We start from the raw sequence: 21,091 nt of genomic DNA, 5'->3' as shown, positions 1-21,091 counted from the left end.
TGCTTGCAAGTCTTGATTTCCACAACCACGGATGTTCTGCACAGCTTTTTGCTTTAAAACATGATCACTGAACTTGAGATGTTGTTCCTGTTTTAATCCTAAATTGTCTTGTCAAATATATCAGTTTCATCCAGTGTATTCGTATATGTGTGTGAGTGTGCACACATGGGTGTTTTTAAACACATGAAAGGTTTGTACTGATATCTTTATAAATTACAAATGCCCCCCTACCTCCCATTATTAAAATAGATCGTTCCTTTTTTTTTTGAATTTTTAATTTCCAGCACACATGTATTACAGAGGAGGCCTAATGTAGGTCACTGAATGCCATCATAAATAATGGTAAAAGTGAAATTCCCCTGTTTCATAATGCTTGTTAGCATGAAAACACAACCCTGGATGCAGTATTACGCTTTTTTACTAAGGAGTCCTACGGATCTGCCCATGATTGCTGCATGAACTTTTTGTTTCTGCCAAATTCACCAGCTGGGGTGGGGACATTAATTCATTTTAACAGAGGTTTGTCAGCGTTGCTCCCAAAAAAGGTGCTGAGATAATTATATTTGCAAAGACCGTCTTCAAAATGAAAAACAAAACAAAAAAAGAGAAAATACTGTTTTTAATACTGTCTTTCAAATAAGATTGTTATACTTTGCCTATGTTCTCTTGGTCAAAGTTTTCCTGGGGTTAGCAGGTATGTATTCTGAGTTAGGAACAACCAGACATCTTTGTTTGTGGAATCTAGGTATGGCATTTCTTTGGGCAAACTATGCACATTTCTGTACCCCATGGCTGACTCTAAGATAAAGCTAGCATAGTTGTTTTATTTTGGTTTTGGTTTTTGCCCTCCACCTTCCTGCTACACTGTGTGTGTGAAGGCAGCTTCCTTTTGTGTTGACAGAGGGACTTATAAGAGGATTTCCAAATTTTCAAGGAAGAAGACTTGAAACACCTTTCCACTCTAGATATTACTAAAGGTTTGCAAACCTGAGGGATGAGAGCCAATTTCATCTCTATACTTGACCACACAATGACACAAGAAACTTTCAAAATGGCCAAACTGAAATAGCAAAACCTAGGCTGCCCTTAAAACCCTTGCTAGCTTATAAAACTGTCACCCCCAAAGATAGCGAGGAATGACACATCGCTGATTTCTTTTTCCCTCCTTAAGGTTGAGTGGGAATGGATGGAGCAGGCTGGCAAAGATGAGCCAGGTAGAGATCTTGATACTGTATCTACAAATCAGTGTCCCATTTTGTGTTTTTAGAAATTGATTTTGTGCATTCTGTTTCCTAAACAGTCTTTAAAAATGACTCCCTTTCTTTTCATCCTCTTCGCCTGAGGCAGGAACATCTTGAAACATTGATTCTATTTGCTGCTAGCTTTCATTAATTTCATCCATCCCTGAAGGTGGAGCCACATTGGCACCAGCTAATTAAGACCTATTTAGGGCAGCTCAGAATCCTTTATCAGCCCAGAATTAGCTTTGCTCTTTTAATGGGGACTATCGCTTTCTCAATTATTACTTAATTAAATAATGTGCCTATATTTGCAAGCATATTTCTAAAGTGAAATCCAAGCTGCCATTGCCCACCTACCCACAGGAAAGCAAAATAGCTCACATTGGCTCTCAACTGCTTCTCTAGAAAGTTAACATTCCTTTTGCATATGTGTGTGCCAGGAACATGATCACATTCTTCAATGTTAAGTGTGGCACAATGTGCCGCTGTCAGCCCTACAGCATTTCTATAATATTTCAGTCTTAAGATGTATTAATGCAAATGTGTAAATGTCAGTAGGCTAGTATTATTTATGCATACCAATCATTCAAGGGGAAGAGGTATTTTGGTCCAGATTGTTTTGAATATAAAACCATTAATTTCAAAGATTTCTGGAAGAAATGAAAGTTCTGTAGAATTCACAATACTTGTTTTCCAGAAGTATATTTGGTAGGTGACAATCTAAAAGTGACCACTAACTAATGAACCTAGAATTAAAAAAGAAAAAATAAAGAAAAAGAAAAAAAAAACTGGGTCCCAGAAGATATAGACAGAAAGGGAAAGCAGCCTTCTCTTTCTGCTCTCTTAGCCTTTCCCACAAGGTCACCCTGTCTAATTGACAAGCCAAATAATTTTAGACAGTAACTAAAAAAAAGGCAAATTAAATTCCATTTGCTTCAAAAAAGGTATTCCAATATGCTTGTGAGTTGGCCTAAACTTATTCTAAGACATTTGAATGATATACATATTTCTTCTACTGCTTCATGTTTCCTCAATGAGGAATTCCTTAAGACGAAAAATACAATGCTGGCTGGGCGTGGTGGCTCATACCTGTAATCCCAACACTTTGGAAGCCCTAGGCAGGTGGATCACGAGGTCAGGAGTTCGGGACTAGCCTGGCCAATATGGTGAAACCCCATCTCTACTAAAAATACAAAAATTAACCAGGCATGGTGGTGCATGCCTGTAGTCCCAGGTACTCAGGAGGTTGAGGCAGAGGAATCGCTTGAACCTGGGAGGCAGAGGTTGCAGTGAGCAGAGACCACACCACTGCACTCCAGCCTGGGTGACAGAGTGAGACTCCATCTCAAAAAAAACACAAAACAAAACTCCACAATACTTGGAAAAGTGAAAACATGCCCACCTTAAATGGAAAGGCTATATATTTATTTAAAGCATTTTTACAATTTTAAGAAGCAAGCTGAGAAGCAAAGTTTTCTTTGAGGAACTCCATGTAATCATTTTCCTATCATGAATCACTTTAACTACTAGTGACATATTTTTTAAATTCTATAAATTATATATAATAATGATGACATTGTCTCTATGTTAAAAACTTGATAATGAAAATAAGTACTTGCTAAAAAGTTCTAATAAGTACAGGCAAATCAAACAAAATAGCTTTACAATTAAAGCAAAATTAAATGGACACCCCTTATTCTCCATTTCCTCATGCCTGCAGTGATGTATACCACTGAATTCACTCCTATTTACTTAGGAAAAAAATGTCAAAAACTTTTTTGGAGACTATAACCAACATATACTTTGTGAGCACAGATCCACACAAATGCTTGCCATTCAAATGTTCTTTGATGCAAAATATCCTTAAAGTGTTTACCATAATTATATTGCTTGTTGTGCTGTTATTCTTACTCTAAGATTAGTGTGTGTGTGTGTGTGTGTGTGTGTGTCTGTGTGTGTGTATGTGTTGTGGAATAAAGCAGATGAATAAGTACATTGAAATCTCTGAGACCTGTGATTGTCAGCATGGTAAAAAGAAGGAACAGATGTAGAATAGAGGATGTAAACTTAAAACCTATTAGCCCTGGATTTGAATTGAAAGTTTCGGTTTGAACTCATAATGATTTTATCTTTAAACAATATACACAGTATATATTGTTTATATGCTAGCTCTGTCTACTGTAAAGCCCAAGAAACAAAGACCAACCCAGTAGCAATGAGCAGCCATGGTGCTAATATTACGCTCTCTTAACTACTAAAAGAAACTGACGTTCTTTGGAGAAATGTCTGAATGCAGGTCTGCCTCGGAATACGTACAACAAAAGCCTGAAACATCCCATAATACTAGGAAACAAAGAAGCTATCAAAGGCTACTAAGTCATGTCAAAAGGACTCAAAGCCAATTTGAAGAGGTTCCCATAGGCCAAAATAGGACAATCTGAGCATAAGGGTATAATTTTAATAAATTTTAATAAATTAAAATACTTCAAGTATGTTTAAGTCTGTACGTTAATATGTAAATATCAATAATACTGGTCACCTATAGAGAATGCGAGGAAACTAGTACATTAAAACTGGTAAAGAAAGAGGAGAAGAGTATTGGTTTCTATCTCCTAGTAACCAAATGAATAAGAGGGTAAATTACTCTTAATAAAGTATATCAGCTAATGAATAAAAAGGATATGATGAAATAGCACCATTGTGCAATCCTAATAAATTATTTTATCTGGCAAATAATCATTAATGGTATCTAACATAAAAAATAGAAAATTAGAGAGTATTTCTCCTGAGAGAAGAACCACCTAATGGTTTTGGCAAAAAAAAAAAAAAAAAAAAAAACTGATCCCAACCAAGCCTCAATACACAAATATCAGTGTAGAAGAAAAAGAAAGAACATGGGAATGTGATTAACAAATCTAGATTGCGGAAAACTCTATACAACTAATGCCTAGGTTTCTTCAACAACAGATAGAGAAGGAGACAGAATAGAGAAGGAGAGACAGGGAAGTAGCTATACAGGTTAGGAGAAATATAAGACACATATCAATCAATTAGTATGTATGAACCTTATGCTAATCCTAATTAAAACAAACTATGAAAAATATACCAATGAGACAATTGAGAAATTTGAAAACTAAATATATAATGATATTATGGCAGAATTGTTGATTTTTATGTAGAGGAATGGTATTGTATTAATTTTAAGAATCTTTATCTTTTAGAGATATACACCAAAATATTTATAAATAAAATTATATGATATCTGAGATTTGTTTCAACATAATCTTTGGTGAGAGAGAAAGTGTGTAGGGGTATAGATGAAACCATACTGGTCATGGATTTATAATTATTCAAGCTAAGTGGTGGTTATACAGAGGCTCATTATACCACTAGTGTCTCTACTTTATAAGTTTGACATTTTCCTTCATGAAAAGTTGAATAATATATTCTAGTTTGAAATTTGACAATGAATATCAGATTGCCATGGGAAATTCTTAGACAAGAAAAGTCTTTAACATAGGTGTCATTAGGATATAGACTGGGAACAGCAGCTTCTGAGGTCATTTTGGTCAACATTTTGTTACCCAACCAGGCTCTACTTAAATCACCCGTTCTGTCCATTTCTAAAACACTAGCATAGTTGTCTTCTCTTGTCTGGTTGGAGTAGTCAGTGAAGTAACCAGACAGAAATAGACTCAGTGAGAAACATAAGAATGCACCATAAACTGAAACCATATTTCGGTTTCTTCAACTCTCATTTTGGTAACTCTACCAATCGAATGACACCCAGCAAATTAACTTTATCAACTGAGTAAAATTACTAGTAATTTTCCTACTATACAGCTTTCTTCATCATGGCCAGTAAGAAAATGATCTCCCAAAGCTATTCTCTCCCAGTTCTTTTACAATTTACAAATATTGATGGTGTTGTCTCCATGAAAGCTCATGATAAAAGTCAATGTGAAATAAACACATAAAAACATGAACCAACAGCATGCAAAGCTCTTCTCTGATACCCCTCCCCCCACCACCAAATGACTCTAGGGCTTATAGTTATGTCTGGGTGATATCTTGGGGTTAACTCTAATGAAAAGCCAAATACATCTCATTAATTGCAATGCTCTGGGCTGATGAGAGACAAGAAATTTCCAAAGCCCTTTGTGAATAGGCTTCATATTTATATAGAATAGTGTGACATATGACCATATTTCTTTGAAGTGCCATACCTATTCCTTTCATCTCTACTGCCTGTCATTTTGGACAGTTTATGCTACATTGACTCAAATCTCACCTTTGGGATTGTTCTTACTAAGTCATATAGTCGGAGGAACTAGTATTTCATGGCTATTTCTGTCTTGTATTTCATATGAAGCTGTGTATTTTTGGCGCTCAGAAGTACAAAATGTTAAATTCAGATCAACCCACATTACCAAAGGAGAGTTGATCCACCTAAGATTTTTAAATAATCATCAGCATTCAAATGACATCCAGAGATATCAGAAACTGCACCCCCCTAAGCACATATCTCAATACAGTTAAAAGCTTAGATTTGATAATATTGTATAGTGAAATACATATACTTTGAATAAATTGGAATGCTAATATTGGAACTATAGCAGATGCTCAATTTAACCATGATATTGCACAAATAAGCAAAATTCACAGATAATTTAAAACTTTAGCTATTGGTTTCAATATCTTCCTTTAGCAGTTCTTTATTAGTGCTAGATATAAGAACCAAGATTGATTTGTAATTCCTGTTTTCTCTATTTTGTAGTTATCTTTCTAAAAAGGAAGAAAAAGTGGCACACAATCCAATTACAGGAGAGATGAGGGAGCTGGAAATGGAGCAAACAGAGGACATAGGACAAGGAAGGGGAGGGGAAAGAATGAAGCAATCAGGCTTCAAGGGAACAAAGTGGGAAGTGTAGTTTACAGAATGCTACACAAAAAATATGGATGTAATAAAAAATGCAAATTGGTTTTTGGATAATTGAATGAATGGTATTTATAACTCATTTATTTCAAAGAATTCCACTGCTAATGATTTTAAGTGACATATAATTTCAATATGGTATTCTGCTAAACAAGTCAGACACCAAGTTATGATGTTCAGGATCACAGTGCCTATTTGCATGCAAAAAGCTACACGATCTTATTGGAGAATCAATAGCCTGTTCTGTTTGTGGTCTCAGGTAAAATTTTGGCAAAATTCCCAGAGGAGTTTAGACTAATGCATAATCCTAAAGTTCCTTACCATTACTAGGTTTTGAAACAGAAATGTTTAGGCTTCCTCTTTCAGCTGAAATCCAACTTAATCAATAGGAAATGGAACAAAATAAGAAAAAATCAAAAGATACCTCGGGGAAGTATCCAATATTTCTTGGAGACTCAAACCAATCAGAATGGAAAGAACAGGAGGTAGCATAGGTGGAACACATGAGACCTCAGGCTGGCTTATCAAGTAATCATAATAGTCAGAACATATAACAATCGGCTTAAAAAATAACTGTTTATTTTACATCTTGCAAAAGGAATCAGCAAAGATATAGCATAAAAGATAATAAAAGACAAAAAAGCTGCTTCAGAGAAGACTCACCTGTCTTTTCCAGTTTCCTTCTTAAAAACTCCATCACAGTAACTCATGCGCTTCTCTGTGGTCACATATATTTGAGCATTCGGATAGACATCAACTGTCTTTTTCAACATGTTGTAAACGATGCCATTGCCATCTTTCCTCATATTGCGGAAAGGGCCCCAAATAACATAAATAGTAGCATTCGCTTCCTTGAAAAAATAATCAGGGTTTTTTAGCAAAAGAGGAACGCTGGTATGGGACACAACTCGAATCATGGTCATGTGGCCAACGTCTTCTTCATACCCCTTGGTGGGGGCATTGTTCATTCTCCAAATGCAGGAGGATCGATCTATCTCATTTCCTACCTTCTGGCCAACCATCTGACCTGAGTTTGACACTATGGCACAAAGGTCACAGTCCAGTTGCAAAGGCTGAAAAATAGAGAAAGAAGGTATGTAAATTAATAAATTCCACTTAGTGAAACAAATTCCTCTGGGAAAACAAAAGTTCAGATATTGTATAATTACCAAATATGGATGTATCTCTAAAGTGCCTACAAATACCAAACCTACAGCCTCTGCCACAGATTATCAAGTTAACAGCATGCTTCCATTCAAAAAGAAAACGTATACTGTCAAAAAATAATTTTAATTCCTATAATCCCCATGGGCTGATTTAAAATTATAGGCAAAAATAGTTATTTGTTTTCCACTCTAAATGATAAATATTTTTATTCAGAACTGCAATTTCAGGTGAAATAAGAAAATATGAAAAGATTTGATCTTTGTAATAAGGTTGGTGGCTATAAAAGAAATGCAAAAGAAACATATCCAGGGATCAATTATGTATTTTGCTTGTATGCATGAATGGTTATGAGCAATTAATAAAAATATGAAGAGTTCAGCAAGCAATGAGGTTACAAAAGAGATTTTTGGAACCAGTAACTACTTAAGATAAGTCCCAGGCTAGCAGAAATATTACAGAGACCCTTTAGAGATTCCCTCAAGTCATCATGTTAATTGACTTGTGTGTTTATGTTTATCCTAGATGGATAAGGAAAGGCTTCCTTTTAGATGAGAAGGTATATACAAAGGCAGTCTCTAGAGCTAGTCTAAGTCCCTTTCTCCCTTTTTATTTAACCACGGAGATAACAGAGACTTGTAGAAGTTAAGCATCAGCTTTCAGGACTTGGAGATGATAAAACTGCAGTGTTAGATTCAAATCTAGATCCTCTAACTCTAAGCCCACTGCCCTTTCCATTATTGCTTGCTTTCAGTTGTCCTAAAACAACCAAATAAATTGCTTTTGCTGCTTCTTTCCCACATAGTCACCCTTTCTTTTAAAACAGTAATAAAGAAGCAATGTGCTTTGTTGATATACATCTTTCTCATCTCCCTTCTATGAGATTCCACATTTTGTATCTGACATTCGATCTTGAATTTTTATTGTGCCTGTTGGTGAGTAGCCTCTCTCAACTGGGTACTGTCCTTGTTTTATGTATTGTGTTGGATTATGTCTGTCAACTAGACAGTAAACTATGTCAGAACAATGTCTATCTTCTTCATTTTAACCTCATTCCCCCATTAGTCCCTGAAATACATTAAAGACTCAATCGGTTAAGTTAGGAAGTGAAAGCAATTGAATTAAAATAATTACATTGAGAGATAAGCTACTGCATAAAAATCAACCAGTTAGTCATCATACAGCTGTAACATCATTGTTCCTATCCATGGTAGGCACTCACAGCAGTCACAGAGCACCTACGATGTTTCAGGTACAGTTCCAGGGGTTAGAGTTCAGCAGTGAAAACTATAAACAAAAATTCCTGTTCTCATAGAGCTTATATTCAAGTTGGGCACAGGAGAAAGGCAATAAATAAATATCATACCATGTAATATGTTAAATTTGGCTAAGTACTAAATAGAGAAAATTAAAGCAGGAAAGGACGTTAGGAGGTATGTGTGTGCAAGTGTGTGTGTGTGTGTGTGTGTGTGACAGAGAGAGAGAGAGAGAGAGAGAGAGAGAGAGAGAGAGAGAGAGAGTTGGTGGAGTAATCAGAAAAAGACCTTGCTGAGAAAATAATATTTGAGGAAAGACTTGAATGAAGTGAAAGAGTTGGTCATGAGCATATTTAGGAAAAAAGCATTCCTGCAGAGAAAATGCAAAAACCAATGCAAATACCCTGAGGTAGGAAAGGAATACTAGGAAGAGCAATGTAGCCTGGCAGAGCCAGTGGGGAGAGCCAAGTAGGTACTGAGGCCAGACAGATAGCAGGTTAGAAATCACTTAGGGCCTTTCACTTTGTGTGAGATGAAGCGCCATTGAAGGGCTCTGGACAGAGGAATGACTGAACTGAGTTGTAACAGCTTTGGCAGCTGTGTGGAAAGTTGATAAAAAGGAGGCCAGGGTGGAAGCGGGGGATTAGGCTGCTGCTACAATCCCAGCAAGAGAGGATAGTGATGTGGGCCACACTGAGTAGCAAAGGAGATGGAGAGAAGCTGCTTATGTTCTGGAAATATTCTGAAGATACAGCCTATTGAATTGACCATAGATTGAAGGTGGGATGTAAGAGAAAGACAGGAGTCACGGACAGTTAGCTCCAGGTTTTCAGCCTAAGCAACTGGAAGGCTGAAATGTCCTTCAACTGAGAAGGAAAGAAGCCTTTAGGAGAGCAGGATCTGGGAGGAAGATCAGGAGCTCATTTTCAGACCATTTAGATTTGAGGTGCCTGAACACAGACTCTTAAGTCAAATGTTATAACAAGCTACTCAAACTGCTTCAAGAACTTTTTCCCCCTAATTAGTAAAGTAATATGGGAAACTCAAAACACTAAAAATAAAAAGGATAAAATGATAAAAAAAACTCTCCATATTCTCATAATTCAATAACACTACACCTATTTTTGTCATTTTTTTCCTTTCTACAGATATTATTTTAGACAGGTTGAGAAATGCCCTTTATATAATTTGGCCACTTTGGTTTCTTACTTAATGAGAAACCATTAATCGAAAATCATCAACCTTTCCCATGTCAGCCCTTAGAGATAGTTTTAATGCCTGCTCAAGATTCCATTATATGGATATACCATATGTACCAATTTGTCTACTGCTGGGCATTTAGCTATTATCTGTTTTTTTCTACTATAAAAAAGTGCTTTGATAAACATCCTTGTGCTTCCTCCTGCATTTTGGATGCTAACAGTTATTACATTAACTTAAATTAGTTTCTTTTATTTCATTTTTATTTGTACTCCTATAAAATGTGCTAGACTGACAAAGGCGTCTGTTTATTTGAAATGTCAAAGATAAAACTTTTGAAAAAAACTTGACTTGCAGAATGCACAAAGGCCCATTTCTGAGTTGTCTTAAAACTCTGCTATTAAAAGGACTATTTATCACCCCTGTCACAGTAAGGTTTCTCAACTAATATGAGTAGCAGGTGGTCCAGGCATCAGATGAGAATAAGTCCATACAAAGTGAGTGAGTGTATTGGGACACTTGGAAAAGAGAGTTTCATAGATTGGTGCCATAGCGAAGACTTCACCAATGACCAAAATGGAGGCACAAGGAGGTGTGCTTTGGGGTCAGGCATTGATTTAAGACCCTTCCTCATCCTCTTAGGAGCCTACGTTCTTTTACACAATAGAGAAGAACATAATATTCTTCTTGCCAGACGATTTGCAGCAGAGCCTGACATCCATTACTCTTAGCTGAGTCCTCCAATTCACTTAGAGTCATGCACATCAATGCCTGATTTAAATTGTGTGTGTCATATGGCATACTCCAACTTATCACCAAGATGCATATGGTGCGGGGGGTTACATTCCATTTACTATTCTAAGTTGCTTCATTGTATAATAAAAGCAGGGTTGGGGTACAGCCTCCACGAATTTAAACAATCAAAAAGAAGAAAAAGAAAAAGCCTTGGATATGTTCGAATCTATAAAATGCAGTAAGTTACACTGAATTTCCTATTCATTATAATGAATTAGCCAGTTTTGCTGTAACAAGGCTTAATTTAACTAATAAGAATCAGCATACTGGTCTCACTTGACAATTGTAACCTCTGAAAGTGATCAATTAAGACATCACAATCTGTTTCATGACAACATATTGGGATGCCACAGCTGTGCAGATTATGAGGTCAGCAGCTAACTAACAACTTGAGGGCAAACACTGGGAACAACAGCCTTTTGTTTATGTGACAAATATGTCGTTGGGCAGAATATTATGAATGCAACGGTTTTGAGGGTAGATGGTGATCTATAAAATTGCCACTTTGTTTTTTTGTTTAACTATTCACTTGACCCTACTGTCACCATGGCCATCATCTTAAGAGACGTTTATACTTCTTGGTCTATACTTCTGGGTAATAGTTTTGCCTAGCCATCTGCCTTCCTGAATAAGGTACCAGGAGACATGGATGAACATGATAATTGCTCTATTTTACCACTTACTTGCAGGAACCATTTTCTAAGTATGACAAGAGTGTGGGGGCCAGATGAAGGAAACATTCCTAATCACAATCAGGAGCTTCAGGTAGCACAAAAAGTTTGCTTGCAAAGCCCAAGGGTCTCATTTATATATCTGAAGGCACCTTCAAACTACAGTATGCTATAATAAAAATAAAGAAATACCTAGGCACAAATGGACAATTTGACCCAAAATCTGCTCTTATCTAGTTATCTCAGTTTTTTTTTTTTTATTAACTTTATTGCTACGTCTTTTGATCTCAACTTTCTTTGTTAAAGTGTACTGTTATTTCTTGAACTCATTTATATTACCGGATTTGGGGGCTTTGCTTGGAAATTTATTCCATATGTCTTCACTTACTCAGTTCTGCTTCAGTAAGCAGTTATTCTTTCTTTCTAGACTGAGGCCCGGGATTTTCCAAGACCTTTGTTAAGATTTATCTGGTTCCACTTTATTAAGCCACATCTAAATTTTGAATTCTCCCTTTATAGTTGAATTGTATCTATTTTTTGCTTTTTTCATTAAAAACAAACTTGTCTTCTTCATCTTGTCTCTTGTGCACTCAAAACATCTTTGAAAATATCTTGTATATTCAAAATACTTTCACTGGGCTTCAGCTGTGTCTATAAACTGAGAGCAACACAAATATTCAGCCAACCCTGTCTGGGTCCCTGTGTCCTTGTTAAAAAAAGTCCACACATGTCAAACACTTCCTTTTATTTAAGGTCTAAAATATTGATTTCTCTTTTATGGTAACAGCACTATATTTGTTTTGGCTATTTTCTTCCTCTGCCAAAGTATACTAACTCTATACCAGCACATTTGGTTTCAAAACCATCAGCTTGGGAGGAGTTAAGAATTTGGTGATATCTATTGAACAACCACATAGTTTTTATTTAGCACCTATTCTGTGCAAAGCATTGTGAAGAGTAAAATAATTTTAAAATTCTAATCAGTGTGAACTTAATCTCAGTACACAGCACTAAGCTGTGTGGGGGAGTTTCATGATCAACTAGAGTCAATTCGTATGCTGTTTTAGAAGCCTAAGGGATGGCTTTGTAAAACAAGTCATTTCTCTGCTAAAATGAATCATGACATTTTGCCACCTTACAGGAAAATATGACTTCATTATTGGCTGGGGCACAGGTAGAGGGTGAGAGAAAGAGGAAGGGAAGAAACAGTACCAGAGAGACCTACAAGTATAGCGTAGTAGATTTTTTGATATACACATGATTGAATGCCTATTACAGGTCAGTCCTCTTTCTCAGTACTTTATTACATTATTCCACATAATTTTCATGGTAGATTTTTCAAGCTACCTTATTTTATTTTCCATTACTGAGTTGAGGAAGTTGAGATAAACGTGATGTCCAAAGGACATTAGATATCTTTCAGGTTAAAAAGAAGAGCATATGTTATCTTTCAGAAAATGCACTCACAGCAGCATTAGGAAATGTGGAATATCAAAGAAACAATTATTACTGATTTTCACTATTCTTAATATACATATATGCAAACACCTCAAATCTTGTTCACTATTATATTTAAATTATTTTAATTAAATCATAGATTAATGCTTTAAACATGCTTATAATCAATAATCTCACCAAAATTATTTGCATGTGAGCATAAATAAACTTTCCTTTTTGGCAATAGGGCTAGCATGACATAAAAAATTATTGAAAATGTTTTTCTTGATATTTTCAGCTTGAAATATAGCTGAAATTTCAGTCTAAGAGAAACTAATCATGACCAATTTTATTAGTTTTTAAATGGTCCTTCACATCTGCTTACTCAATTTGCTTTTCAAACTGTTTCTTTCACAACAGCAGTGAAAGATTCTCAAGCAATAAATAATTACCATCCATGTCGGGGAAAAAAGACCATGGCAGATGATACTATTTTCTAAAGTGGTCTCCAGGACTAAAGGGAATAATACCTCCCCACTGCCCAAAAGCTTCCTTCAGAAATTCACTTTAGAAACTCACACTGGCCATTTGCAAGCCCTTGGAAATCCGTGTTCTTTGAAGACTGTCAAGAGGTCTCTAACACGTGAATGACTCTTCTCTTCTATGAGGATCCAGGACAACGGCTGGCTGGGGTACTATGTTCACACGATGGGTCTTTTTATACCATGCCTGTTTTTATTTTTATTTTATTATAAGCATGAGTATTTGAGAGGCATGCAAATGAATTCTGCTTTTAAAAATACTGAAGAATTTAAGTACAGAGGAATTAATTCCCTGTGAAGGTCCTATGTTCTCTGACACTGTAGAGTGGGGGCAAAGTGTAGATATTCTTAACTCTTTCTAAGAGTCTCTAGCATTTTTATAATTACTCAGCCTTATTTCCTCATTTGTAAACAATATATTTTATTGATATAGATTCCAGAAATCAATTTACCATGATATGCTTAACCAATTCTTTCCTGGTTAAGAGAGAAAGTGGGTGAGAGTGAGAGAAGGGGGTGGGGGGGAGAGAGAGAGAGAGAGAGAGGGCCAAAACTGACAGGTTATTCACCCTGACTGGCAAGTTTCACCTCTCGTTGACTCAGAGTCACTTTTCTCTTTAAATTAGTACACATACAGTAAAAGAACCCTTATGTTCCTCTGTTCTAAATTCATACCCCCACACACACACATGCACGTGCACACACACACACCTGTTACCTTCACTTAGCTGATGTGATTGCTCACTCTCCTAGGCCAGTTTCATCCTTACCAACCACCCTGGGAAAACTATCCCTCTCTCTTCTTCGGATATGAACCTGACAAATTGCCCTATCCTTTCTGAATGATATATTGGGACAACTGCCAAGCACTTTACATTTTAATCAGTAAGAAAAATGTAATATTTAACCTTTACTTTCTTCTCTCTGAATAAGCTTATAGACAATAGAATAGATAATTAAAATTTGTGAAATAAAACTTGCAAAACAGTGGTTTCCACAGCAAAAAGGAACAGCCATGTACGAAAGGTCACCTGTCAACTAGTTCTAGTTATTAAATCTCTGCATTTATCACTAAGGTGGCTCCATGGAAAACGAAGGTCAAGACATTAAATTATGAAACAGTCAGGATTAGAAAAGGTCACCCAAAATTCAAGTAAAATTTAACCAAACTTGCTAATTCTATACCCTCAAAGCAAGTAGAAACAGCCAGATTTGAAACACAACATTGGATAGCTCTAATCTATCTTTCTACTGTAGCCCCATCTAGAAAATGAATTTCTATTGGATATCTTGAAGTCTAAAATAAAACTTGTTTATCTCAAGTAAAAACAAGAACTTCAATGAGTATTTCTAAATGAAAATCATTTCAACTGAACCAGCATAAATTATTAAAAACATTGTTTTACACTACTCTAATAGTTCCTTTCATTTCAACCATAAGGAGCCATTTTAAAAATTGGAGATGGGACACTCCTGACACCTTAAATACTTTACAGAACAATTAGCAACTCACCACTCACTAATTTACTACTTTAATGTTGAAACAAAAAAGATCTTTGCTTTTCATTATCCAATTTGAATGAATTTGAACAAAGCAGGTTGAACAAAGCTCCAGAGACACACTCTTCAGTTTGCTGTCATTTATTCCTCTGCTCTTCCTGAATGTCTTTAGAGTTTTAGTTTTAGAGTCTTCAACATGTATAATGACGCCATTGGGGAATAGATTTTGCCTTTATTCTCCTTGATGTTCTTTTTGAGGTCTTTTAAGTGAAAGGTACAAAAGAGGCATTAACAATCTGGCATTGTTTTTATTGCTTGACAAAGAAAAAAATGTATTTTAATTTTTCCCGTGTTTCAGGAATGATTAAGCAAGCTGTTTTCATCTACACTGAGTCACTTTCAGCAGACCTCTAACTGTGAGCAAAGAATTGTGAAGACTGTTCTAGAGAGAAATCAACACAGTGCAGCCAAGCTCACCTGTAAATGTACTTCCTTGCCCCTCCACAAACCAGCACCTTCCAGTTAATGCAGCTTTCTAAAGCAATGTGTATAAATCACACAGCACATAAAAAGACAGATTTGATAACTGACAGTTTAGCTCTGACTCTCTGTGGATTTGGGATGTGGCATTTACCTTGGTTCCTACCTGGTGACATTAAATCTAAGCATAAAACTTAATATGGGGGTGCATAAAAATGTTAATGTCAAGAAATAATCCTACAACAGGCAACATAAAGCTATGTTTCTCAGTTGCCATATATAACGTGCTCCCTTTATTTGGAAGTTCCACTAGGGAATGGATCTGCATAAACATGTAGATGTGCCAGAGGAACACAACTTGTTTTCTCCAGACTGAGAGGTAAAAACCACGTTTTCTCCAACCAAGAAAGAATTTTCTAATATGGATGTGAATTATGGTAATAATTCATATTCCATTATTACTATTAGGTCACAGTAAAACTTGGATAATTTTATGGCCAACTTACCTCTAGATTTTTTTCTTCTTTCAGGAGGATGATCTCCTCAGGACCTGCTGCTAAAATGCCATACAGGAATGTCACGTAAAGAAGGTAAGAAAACTGATTCTTGCTATATGGTATTAGTGTAATAGAATGTCACTCAACTAGGAATATAGTTTTCAACTGACTATACATTACAATGACCAGGAGAACTTTTAAAAATGGCAATGGCTCGAGTCCACCCCTGACCAAATAAGACACACAATTTTTGAAGATGGCACCTGCACATAATACTTTTTTTAAAGTTCCACATATGATTCCAACAGATGCCTAGGTTTGAGAAACATTCTCCTAGAAGAATTAAAAACAATTAAGAGAGGAGACCATAATGTTTGATCAAAGGGATGAAAACAAAACAATACATTTGAATCCCTGGTGAAGATGCTGGGGTAGGAAATCCTTCCAGGTATCCTTCAAATACCACCAGATTGGCAAGAAGCACTTACACACGAAGTCAGCCCTAGAAGTCAGACATTTTGAAGAGCAAATGGAGAGGATACTGGAAGTCTGCATGTAGTGCCAAGCATGAGAACTTCTATTTCCTACAGAGTTATTGTTAATTATACAGCATTAGAGGCTTTATCAATGCTCTGGCTAGAATTTTCTTTGGAGATAAGGAAAATCATACTACCTAATAAACTCTCTTAATTTTCATGTGTGATTCCTGCCAGCATATAAAGCTAGTGGTAAACGAACAGTCATTGCCATTCACTCGATACAGATTTTTTTTTTTTTCTTTCTGGGCTGGAGGATACTTTAAGAGTTTATAGTTTGAGAGGAGGAGGTTGGTAGAGATGGAGTGTTTGAAAATACAAGAGAAGGAGCACTGATGGAGTGAGAATACATGGGAAATAAGACTGAAAAATGTAAGCATATAGTTGGATTGATACCCTTTGGAAGGGCAGAAATACATCTTTCTTGGAAACAGGAAGAATGAATCAAGAATGAGAGAAGAAACAGGTTACTTTATAAGAAAGGACTCAACTAGATTCACTCTAGGTTCTCGTATATTTCCAAAAGGAAGCAAGTGTTAATTGATGAGAGATAGGGTACTTAGAGGTACAGTTAACAGACTTCAAAATAGGATGAACTTTTGAGAAAGAGAATACTTTGAGCAAGAGAGTTGAGAATAAAAATGACTGCAAATGATGTTTCAGCTAGAATTTACAAACTATAGATATGCGATGAACCTACTGTAAGGTATGTATTCTGCCTCCATAATATTCAGGAGCACAGAGGCAAGAATGAAGAAAGTCGCTAGTCAGGAGATTATTCAGTACAGCGCACAGTGTACTGAAAGCTGAACGTTGGAAGCTGAGAAATAGTCATGGGCACTAGCAACCTGGATTCCACACTGAAAGTGGAAGAAAATGGTGGCAAAATGAGTGAATGGAAAAGATAGGGAAGCATGACTGTCTTAGTGGGGTTATGTACATTCCTTGGAGACAAGGAGAGATATATTTACATTGTATATTCTAAGACTAGGCTTATTTTAGGAATAAGGAGAAGAATGTGGCTTGCATAAACTTTGAGTTAAAGGTCTGTGATTGCAACTGGGATAGGCTCCAGGAAAGCTGTACTGTAAGATATGCCTCATAGTTTCAAGAGGAAAACCCAAAGTACAGAAGATATTCAACTTCATTATTGTTAAAAAGTACCATCATGAGAAGTTTGACTTCAATAATGTTAACTTTCAAAATTCAGAGCGCCCTTCTATGGAAGATTACTTAGCTGGGAAAAAAATATAAAAATTCATCTCTAAACCATCAAAGACTTAACAAGATAGTAAGAAATTACCAGCCCAGAGAAGACCAGAGCTCACTAACAGTAAAGTCTGCTTTTGCCCTAGGGGCATTAGTGATTCTGGAAGGAATAGGTGAGCTCTGTTTCTGGAAGCATGTTGGGCCTAGAAGAATAGAAATCAGAATCCAGAGCCCAAGGGTAAACAAACATTCACTTTGAACTAGGATTACTAGATGTATTGTAAGATTAAGTCTGAACTGGAAATAAACCAGTCTTATAAAATCCATCAACCTATTTTATGTCAATTTGTTGTGTCTGATAACCTCAGTTTTGAAAATTTTATTGTGTGTTCCTGAACTTCTATTGACTTTACACACCTAGAACAACCAAAGAAAAATCTTCTCTGGAGGAAGATAATATCATCCTAGGTCTCAAATCATTGTTACAAATAAAGTTTTAAGCATAATGCCCAAAACACAATTAAAAACTTCAGATATAAAAAGAAACAAACCACCATTAAAGAAAACCAACAAAAATACATAAAAGCTCCACAAATGGAATTACAGGATGTAGACTAAAACAATCATGTTTACAATGTTCAAGGAGATAGGATCAAGTGAAAAATTTGGCAGAGAATTGAAAACTATAAAAAGTGACGGAGCAGATGTGTAAAATAGTTACTTAGAAGTTTGAGAATTGATAAATATAATACATGAAATAAAGAACTCAAATGAATTTAACAGCAAATTAGATAAAGCTAAAGAAAGAATTAATGTAAGAGAAAATAGAAGCAAGTACTCAGAATGAAACATGAGATTTTAAACACTAAGGTAAGAGACTCAATACAATGAGAAGGACTACTATACATTTATTTGAAATCTCAGAGGGAGAGAAGAGATACAATGGATAAAGGCAAGTCAGTGAAAATTTTTCAGAATTTATGAGAATTCAGTAATCCAAAAGGCTCAATTACTCTCAAATAAAATAAATCCACACGTAAACATATTATAGTAAAGCTTCATCAAACAAAAACAAAGAAGAAATTTTATAATTAAAATTATAAAATAGCACACAACTTGAGAGGAGGTATAAAGTTAGAAGTGTTTTAAGTATCTTCCATTGTCATGCGAAGAGGGTAAATGTACTAAAAATAACATTACACTTTCTTTTCTTTTTTTGATGGAGTTTCACTCTTGTCACCCAGGCTGGAGTGCAGTGGCGCGATCTCAGCTCACTGCAACCTCCGCCTCCCAGGTTCAAGAGATTCTCCTGCCTCAGACTCCTGAGTAGCTGAGTAGCTGGGATTACAGGTGCCCACTACCACGCCCAGCTAATTTTTCTATTTTTGGTAGAGACGAGGTTTCACCATGTTGGCCAGGCTGGTCTCAAACTCCTGACCTCAGGTGATCTGCTTGCCTCAGCCTCCCGAAGTGCTGGGATTTCAGGTGTGAGCCACCGCACCTGGCCTAACGTTACACTTTCTAAGAGAGCAGCAGTTTTCAAACTTTTGGTCCCCAATCTCACTTGTATTCTTAACAATCATTGTTATTTTCCTGAAGTGACAGGCCCACTTCATTCATTTTTGAGAAAATGTTTGCCAAATGCCAAAATCTGAATATTCATAGTTTGTCTGTTGGCTGTTCTTTCAAGTAAAATTGGTGTTCAGAAACTTACAACTCTTTGCAATTCTTCACAATAAAGTTGGGGAGAAAAATAAATTAATGTAATTTGAAATATTAACAGTAAAATCAAATGATCATCTCAAAAGTAAAATCATTTATCTCAATAGATGCAGCAAAAGAATTTGAGAAAATTCAATGTTGACTAATAATTTAAAACTGTTATTTAAGGAAAATAACAAGGAACTTCCTTAGTCTGATAAAATGTTTTTATAAAACAAAAATTCTGTAACAGACATTGTACTTAATACTTAACGTTAAATTTTTGGAAGCTATCCCTTCGAAATGAGGAATAAAACAATAATTTCCACTATCACCATTGCTATTTAATATTATACTGAGGTCATGAAAAAATAAAAAAAGTTTGAAGATTGAAGAAGAAACAAAAATATAATTATTTACAGATTATATCATGGTATTAACAATTCATATATAATTTGTTATAGTTTTTATTAGAGTTAGCAGGATTGCTAGATACAAATCAGAATACAAATACGTTGTATTTCAATATAGCAACAATAAAAATTTAAGAAAGGATACCATTTGTTACTGCCTCAAAATATTAAATACCTAGGAATAAGTCTAATAAATGACGGGCAAGACCTCTGTGGAGAAAATAACCCCTTTTTACTGAGAAATATTAAAAAGGATCTACATGCACATGGAATAGAAAATTCAATGGTGTAAAGAGGTAAGTTCTCCTCAAATGAATCTATAGATTCAAGATAATCTCAATCAAAATCCCCAAATACCACAATATTTCTTCCATGGAACTCTGTAAGTTGATCCCAACATTTTTATAGAAATGCAAAGGGCCAAGAAAGCTAATGCCCTTGGTGAACAGGAACAAGATGGTGTGGACACAGGGGCAGTCACATAGACCCATGCAACATAATAAAGACCCCAAGTATTTGTGATGAAAGTGCCAAACAGAGTACTGGGTGGAGGAAATTAGACATTTTTAAAAACACTGAATAACCTCATGGGAAAAAAAAGTAAATCTAGACCCTACCTATACACAAATTTCAGTTCCAGGTGAATTGAAAGTGTGTATCTGAAATACAATAGAGTAATGCTTTAAGATGAAAGTGCAGGAGAAACTTTTCATACCATCAGGTAGGAAACATTTTTATTAAACAAAATAGAAAAGCACTCACAGTAAAAGAAAAGATTGATAAAATGAATTATACTATCCTTTGAAAGACATTAAGAATGAACGGCAGGCTATGGAGAGGGAGAACATAATCATAGAAAGGGTTAATATACAAAATATATAACAAATTCCCATACGTAGATAATAAAAGTCAGCCAAAACAATAAAAAATTGGCATAAGATGCAATAGAGTAAAGCATATAGTAAAAGATTTAATTTATATAACACTCTAAGCAAGCTAAAAGTAGGATATTTTCTTAACACGGTAAAGAACATCATTTTGAAACCAAAACCCCCAAACACCACAATTAACAGTACTCTACCAGAACAACACCGATGTATTGTTTTATAAGATGTTAGTAAATGTTCTTCAAAAACAGTGTTCTATGACAAATATATCGGGAAAAGTCACATACTTTCTCCATCTCTAGGAGATCATCAATGCATATTAAACAGTAAAGGTTGTAAAAGCCCATTCACTAAAGAGATCTGTCTCATTTTTGTTAATTCAGAGTTCTAGAAAATTATTTAAAAGACTCTTATTTTTGTAGGAAATCAATTAACATCTCATGGAATAATGGTTTGGAACATAATCTAGAAACTCTTAACTAGACAGATTCTTACTAGGACTGGAACCAAAATAAGAATGTCCACTAATATTTATTTTATGTTGTTCTGGAAGCTCTACTCCATGTAATTACAGAAACCCAGAGGCAGGGTAAAGGGAAGTATTAATACTGAAATAAAGAAGAAAA

General features: G+C 35.5%; 1 protein-coding gene across 2 annotated transcripts in view; it reads right to left on the bottom strand.

Moving 5' to 3' along the window:
- ST6GALNAC3 (ST6 N-acetylgalactosaminide alpha-2,6-sialyltransferase 3) overlaps nucleotides 1–21,091 on the bottom strand; it is a 560,559-nt gene that overhangs the window by 216,359 nt on the left and 323,109 nt on the right. For both annotated transcript variants that reach the window (XM_050805207.1, XM_050805197.1), the window contains exon 3: nucleotides 6,841–7,250. In XM_050805207.1, the coding sequence (XP_050661164.1) occupies nucleotides 6,841–7,250 (410 nt within the window). The remainder of the gene's footprint in view (nucleotides 1–6,840; nucleotides 7,251–21,091) is intronic.

Source organism: Macaca thibetana, chromosome 1 (genome assembly GCF_024542745.1).
Source record: "Macaca thibetana thibetana isolate TM-01 chromosome 1, ASM2454274v1, whole genome shotgun sequence".
In the NCBI taxonomy this organism is placed as follows: Eukaryota; Metazoa; Chordata; class Mammalia; order Primates; family Cercopithecidae; genus Macaca; species Macaca thibetana.
The sequence above is the reverse complement of the archived record's forward strand: the minus strand, read 5'-3'. Positions and strand labels throughout refer to the sequence as shown.